Source organism: Poecilia formosa, unplaced genomic scaffold (assembly GCF_000485575.1).
Source record: "Poecilia formosa unplaced genomic scaffold, Poecilia_formosa-5.1.2 Scaffold81, whole genome shotgun sequence".
Lineage (NCBI taxonomy): Eukaryota > Metazoa > Chordata > Actinopteri > Cyprinodontiformes > Poeciliidae > Poecilia > Poecilia formosa.
This window is the reverse complement of record NW_006800020.1, coordinates 598,920-605,812: the sequence shown is the minus strand read 5'-3', so window position 1 is coordinate 605,812 and position 6,893 is coordinate 598,920. Positions and strand designations below refer to the sequence as shown.

General features: G+C 39.9%; 1 protein-coding gene across 1 annotated transcript in view; it reads left to right on the top strand.

Annotated features, from left to right (window-relative positions):
- LOC103141227 (proprotein convertase subtilisin/kexin type 5) overlaps positions 1-6,893 on the top strand; it is a 20,076-nt gene that overhangs the window by 7,215 nt on the left and 5,968 nt on the right. Inside the window, exons 5-11 of the mRNA XM_007556771.2 lie at positions 284-429; positions 1,756-1,950; positions 4,558-4,644; positions 4,754-4,952; positions 5,035-5,258; positions 5,341-5,583; positions 6,236-6,481. Of these exons, the coding sequence (XP_007556833.1) occupies positions 284-429; positions 1,756-1,950; positions 4,558-4,644; positions 4,754-4,952; positions 5,035-5,258; positions 5,341-5,583; positions 6,236-6,481 (1,340 nt within the window). The remainder of the gene's footprint in view (positions 1-283; positions 430-1,755; positions 1,951-4,557; positions 4,645-4,753; positions 4,953-5,034; positions 5,259-5,340; positions 5,584-6,235; positions 6,482-6,893) is intronic.

Below are 6,893 nucleotides of genomic sequence, written 5' to 3'. Positions count from 1 at the left end.
CCCCACCTTTAAAAAACCGCTTGTTTTTTTCTTGCCGTTTTTTTTTTTTTTTTTTTTTTCCGCCCTTTCCCCAAAGAAAAAAAAAAAAAAAAAAAAAAAGGAAGAAGAAACTTTATCTTGTTTAAAAAGCATGACAGCTAAAAGTCAAACGGTCATTAACCAATTACGAATACTTGGAGCGAGACAATTAATTTTCTAATTATTATGGATTTTTAATCTATTGGATGCAAATGAATATTGGGAATGGCATTTTAGTGGTATTTGAGTGAACCATTCCTTACAGTTTCAGACAGAAATGCCGCAGACACTGCCCTCAGAGCACCTACGAGGACCACGTCGGTGGAGTCTGTCTGTCCTGTCCAGCGCCATGTGAGGACTGCAGCACCAACACCCGCTGTCTCGCCTGCCAGCCGGGTTACTTCCTGAATGGTACAACTGCAAAAACACATATATATATATTTCATCCACTCCTTTATTTTAAAAACAATGAAAGTGAAGTGCAATTGACAGATCCTGACAGTTCTTATTATTGAAAAAAAAGCTTGGTTTAGTTTGTGTCTCTGAGCATTTATCCTTATTATAAACAAATAATGGCACTCCTGAGTCTTCATTTGGTTTGCAAATCAGGTGAGTGTCAGCAAATCTGGGGGAAAAAAAGATATGCAAATGTATGGTTTATGCAAAGAATGAATTAGCATTGCGCTGTTCTCTATCAGCAATAAGCTTTGAGACTGATTGCAGAAAGAACGAGGAGGAAAAAAAAAGGTTTAATATTAATAAAGATGAGCAAGTGTTCTGTCACTTTGTTCAATTGGACAACTGGGTGTCCTTTGGAATATATAATTTGGAATATATCATTTTGTTATGTGTAACCACAAGGTTCAGCCTTAAGATGGCGGTTGTGGTTGTATGTCCGGTGGAATTTGGAGAGAAAGCAACTCTGAAGAAGCAAATAAGAAATTTAAATTGTTGCTTTTTCTTTTTTCTAAGAGGAACTACAGTACTGTGAAAAACTAGTGACACTCTTACAGATTTCTTCTGTTTTGCTTAGTATCACTACGGAGCTCCGTACTATCACAGCTAAATGTTTTAGATCAGTGTTTTTCAAAGTGAGGGCCACAACTCCCTCAGGGACCACCAGAGGGAACCAGAGGGGCCTCAGAAAGCTGGAGCAAAGATGAGGGGAAAAAAAAAAAAGGAATCATAATATTTTAAATCATACATTTTAATCTGTTATTAAACCATAATATGTTATCTGTTTTTCAATCATTATTAAAGACATGATTTATTGAAATGTTTTTTTGTTATGCTTGTTAAGCTTGTTGGGAGCCAGTCAAATTTATCTGCAAGATAGCATAGCAAGCGCAAAATGGAAAAATAAAAGTTTCTAACAAGAAAAAAACTGAAGGAACAGTCCTGCTGGGAAGGACACTGCTGTTTTTTGTTGTTTAGGTTGATTTAGAATTTTTTTTAGATTTCTTAATAATTAAAAACTACCTTAATTACTTACTGTGTTCATTTTTGTCTGAAAAAAAAATTGCTTGGCGACGTCTAAATAAGGGACAAAAAAGTAACAAACAGAAAAACTCCAAAGGTAGCAAATACTTGCTCAAATTTCTACATGACTGACATTATTTATATTTAAGCAGTTGAGTTTCAAAGTGTTCATATATCGTATCATAGGCACTATTTATCTTTAGTTAGCTTAGGAACTTTATTATTGCAATAAAGTCACTTTATCCTTTGCTGTTTCAGGAGAGGAGTGCATAAAACAGTGTCCATCGCAAACCTTCAGTGACTCCAGTGGGTGGCGCTGTCAGCTTTGCCACAGCTCATGCCAGACCTGTCATGGGCCTCATTCCACAGACTGTGACCTCTGTCTGAGTGGGAATCTGCCTCTGCACGGACAGTGTCCCCAGGTTAACTGCCCACTTGGCCAGTATTTTGATGGTAAGTAGAAAAAACTTAATTTAATTTGGCTAATGATGAAAGTAAGCTGACTTGCTGAAGGAAAAAAAAAAGGCTTGAGTCCAGATTTGATGATGAGGGTTGTTAAGTAGCATTAGAAGGATGCAGTAATCAAGGTGCTTCACCATCACATTCCGCTCATTGCTGCTAAAAAATAAATCAGGACCATCCGTGTTGTAAATCAGGAGAGTTTGTGAAACAAGGAGAGAACACAAGGTCAATAGTTTATCAGTTTTAGCTCTGACCTTGTACCAACCAGTGTGCCCTATTGGTACGTTTCTTTGTGTTGACGATTGCAAAAGAGTTTCATTAATTATCAAAAAATAGCCTTTGACATAACTAATGACAAATATCTAACGCAGCCAAATCTTGACTTTCAAAGGAAATCAGCGTGTGTAGAATATGATTAACTAAATTACTGACTGGTGCATGTGCTCAAATTTCTAATTGAAATGTCTTTTCATGTACAGTTTGTACTCTTTTTCTATTTTCATTTAATGTGTTGGTAAACAATTCCTAATCTTTAGCCATTTTAAATTAAGAGGTACAAATGTCCAGCTGGAGTTTTTAGTATTTTGACATATTCTACCAGCATTCTATTTTCTGAATAAAGTCAGAAGTGTCCCCGCCTCAGCCTCGGGCTGGAAGATACGGCACCGCTGATGGAAGAGGTTACACATGGGCTGGGCAACACACAGGATATGTAAAGGTCTGCTGACATCTCAGATACATCCAGTCAGACTGGATGAAGAATGTCTATGAATAACAATTTTCACGTCTTGCCACAAACTTCGAAGTGGTTTCCTGGAAGGTGAACGCTACTGTAGTTTCAAGTGTTATGCAACCTTCCCAGATTTTCCTCCCGGCTTGGAAATAAGGGAAAGCCAAAACAGCAGATAACCCTTCATGCCAACAATAAAAATACAAGTGTCTATTGCGTTCATAAACATCAATATATTACAGCCAGAACATTGCATCAGTTTAAAAATGTATTGCACAGTTCTTTTAGCTAACTGTCTAAATTCTTGCGCACTCGTTGTAGCCTGCATTTGTCATTTGTTGGATGGGAACCAGCTCTGTAAATGACATTTTAATCTACAGTGGATCTTTATTCTTATTTATATTGAATAACAGCAAGTGCTTGACATTTTCGAATTGGGTAACTTTATATGCCAGCGATCTGTACGGGATTCCCAGTAATAAAGTGAGGCTGAGCGAGCAAAGTAACAGAACAGCCAGTTAGCACGTCAGCACAAAACCGAGCGTAGATCACAAAGATAACATCTTATATTCTTGATTGATCTGTGAGTAAAAACAAATTTCTTTGTCCTTCGGTTGGCATTAAAGTTCATACTGAAATTAAACTCCATAAAGGTAAACTTTGTTTCCAAATTAGAGGACTTCTGAAGCCACTTCATCATCGAAATGGTAACCACTCTTTTCCGATTTTTATTTCTTACAATTTACTGCACAATTGCATACTACTTTTATGTTTGTCCATCATATAAAATATCAGAAAAAAAAAAAAAAAACACATCAAAGCTTGTGGTTATAATGCAGCTAAATATGAAAACTTTGAGAAGAATTTGTAATTTAACAAGAAGCTCTAAATGTGATGCTGCTTAAAATGTTGTTCGATTCAAATGTTAGCACAGACAGTTTAGTCTTTGTTCAATCAGTTCAGATGACTTTGCCTCTCATGGTTTTGCAGCCCTATTACTGCCAGCAGGACGTCATGTGCCTTTTCATGAGGAATGGCTTCTGTGCGCATTATAAAAGCCTGATTAGACCCGAGCTACAGTGATAATTGCTTTTCTGCAAAGGTTCTTGTGAAACCTGTCAGGCCGAGGCCCTTCATCACCAATTAGACACCTCCGGGAAGTCTGCTCCAGACCTTTCCACTGTGCTTTTATTACTCTGAATCCTGTGGAAAATGTTCTCCTTTCTTTCCCAAAATCTTTGCTTTCAACACAAACAGAAGACCTTTCAAAAGGTCTCCAAACGGTGTGTGCCATCATAAATGTGTCCATTGATTCTGTCTGGGTGAAACTAGACTCCAATTAAGTTGTAAAACCATCTCCAGTCAGCGTCTGTTTTGCAAGCAAAATATGGAATTTGATTTAACTTTAATTAATTGTTGTTCAAGAATTATTGCCTTTTTTTCTCCTTACGTCAAAATATCATTTGATCCTTTTTTTGGGGGGATTGATATATTTATATATAAAATACAGAGAACAAGGGGGCAAATTAATGCACCATAACACACAAGTATATCTATGCAAATGCCATACAAATGCTACAGGTAAAATAACAAAATACACAGAGAGAGAAACAAAAGCATGTAAGAGCCAGAGGTACCACTGTTAGATGTCGTGTGTTTCAGGAAAAGGTTTCCTGCAAATATTCATGAATTTGATGAATTTCTTATTCTTCAGCACATCATTTGTTGTGGGTCTCATGCACTTTCTCATCAGTTGTGCTCGGAAAACACCCTCCGTTTTTAGCAGGCTATGTTGCCCTCTACTGGTCGGAAAAACTCAAACGTTTGGCACTTTTTTTTTCTTTCTTTTACATGTGTTTAATTTTCAGGGAAATTTGGTGGTTGCCACTCGTGCGACCCATCCTGTAAAACCTGCTTCGGCCCACAGGCGCTGGATTGTTCCTCCTGTTTCCAAGGTGCGAATATTAACTGTTCACTACCACTGACTGTGGGTTGGAACATGATTGGAACGCTGCAAACGTGCACATTTTTACACTTCATGTTTACGTTTGTGTAATTTGTCAGGGTATTTCTTGGACCTGGAGAGTTCTTGTGTAGAACAGTGTCCGTCAGGCTCTTATGCGAACCCTGCCACCCGGCTGTGCGAAGACTGCTCGCCAAACTGCGAGGACTGCGTGGACACCAGTGATAATTGCATCAGCTGCCCAAAAGGCAGCAACACATTCTTCCTGCACCAAGGCCGGTGTTGGTCAAATTGCCCAGAGTAAGCAGTATGTTGAATAGTACAGATGAGCTGTTGCTTCCTCTACATGTGCTGTCAAATGTCTACCTTTCTTTACATTCAGGGGTTTGTTTGAGACTCCGGACGGTTCATGTGAGGCCTGTGATAGCTCCTGCCTGACTTGCGATGAGAAAAAGTCTCAGTGTCTCTCCTGCCCTGATGGCCACTACCTGGAGAGCGGCACATGCAGACTGAACTGTTCACTGCGGGCGTACCCAGCAGACGACGGCACCTGCAGACGCTGTCCTCCCCACTGTGATGTCTGCTCCGATGACAGAACCTGTTTCAGTGAGTTATCAGATCTGCTCTAGGTTATTGCCAAAGCGAAATCTTGTGCAGTTCTGATTTTCACCTCGTCTCCATCTCACAGAATGCACGTTCCTCTACTTGATGCTAAACGGTGTGTGCAAGGCCAGCTGTCCCATGGGTTATTACGAGGACATGGAGGAGGGCCTGTGCACTCAGTGCCACCCTACCTGTGGCAGCTGTTCTGGACCGCTGCCGGACGACTGTGAGACCTGCTCAACCTTCAGTCCCAAGCTCTATAAAGGTTCATGTCTCAAAGACTGCCCTGAGGGTACCTACTATGAGACGTCAGCTGAGGAGTGCCAGGGTAAGCTTCCAAACTCAGTTTCATGATCTGGTGATAGTGGTTCAAACTAAAATCTGATTCAGAATCTAAAGCAAGACATGAAAATTGATTTTCTCTTTCAGTCTCCATCCCATCTGACTGACTAGAGCTAATTTGCTAAAAGTAACAGGGAACATTTGAAAAACTATCACTGCAGAGAAAGGTGGTTGATAAATTATCCAGGGGATAAAACAAATGCATTACTCGGTTTAAATTTTTACAAATTTAACTCTGAAAAATGTATTTTTTTTTTCACACATCATGTATGACTTTTTAGAATAACTACTATATTTGACAACATTCCAATATTATGTTGTATCGTATATTACAAAATAAGAGGAGAGAGAAAAGACAGGATTACTCAGATGGACTTTTTCTACAACTTGTTTAAGCAGAAAAAATACTTCTTATCCAGTCCACAATTCCTAGCATGTTCTTTTTGATTAAACATTTTTTCCCTAATCAAATACCAAAAGTAACTGTAATACCAGTAAGAAATAGATTGTAGCTTATAGAAGGTCATATAACAATAAGCTCTTACAGTTAAGCCACAAAGGTCTTCACTTCCTCTTTCTTATGTAAAAGCAGTGATGATATTTCACCAGTGCACACTAACTCGGCTGCGTATCTGCAGAGTGCCACCAGACGTGTATGAGCTGCAGTGGTCCAGACCCAAACCAGTGCACCCATTGCGAGAGGGGACTGGTTCTGGATCCCGGCACCTTACTGTGCGGCGTCACAGGAGACGAGACGTGCCCGACGAGAACGTACCTCCACGACAACCAGTTCACTTGCATGGGCTGCCACAAGCACTGTTACTCCTGCCAGGGCCCCGGCAGTGATGAATGTCTGACCTGTGCCGTCCCCAGATACCTTCATAGTGAGTGTTTCCCACCAATGCTGAGATTCTCTAAGGAATGAGAAGTAACTGATTACTTCAAGTCAGTTGAGGTTACTACATTTAGATACACTGAGATAAATATTGTTCCAATAGTCCAGATGGTAATCTAATGGGTTTGTAGGGTTCTGATTAATTTTGAGTTATGGTACTTGGGGTAATGGTGGTAATGGTGGTAGGGGTTTGCCCTGCAATCAGCAGGTTGCTGGTTTGAACCCCGCTCTGTTGTTGTGTCCTTTTTCGCCCACCTTGCCTTGCTGGTGGTCAGAGGGCCTGGTGGTGCCAGCTGGCATGACAGATCCTTCTCAGAGTTTGCATACTAACAATAATTTCATCCACAATGTGCAGCAGTATCAGCATCTCTCCATGTTTTAAACCAAGAATGAAGTAAAAC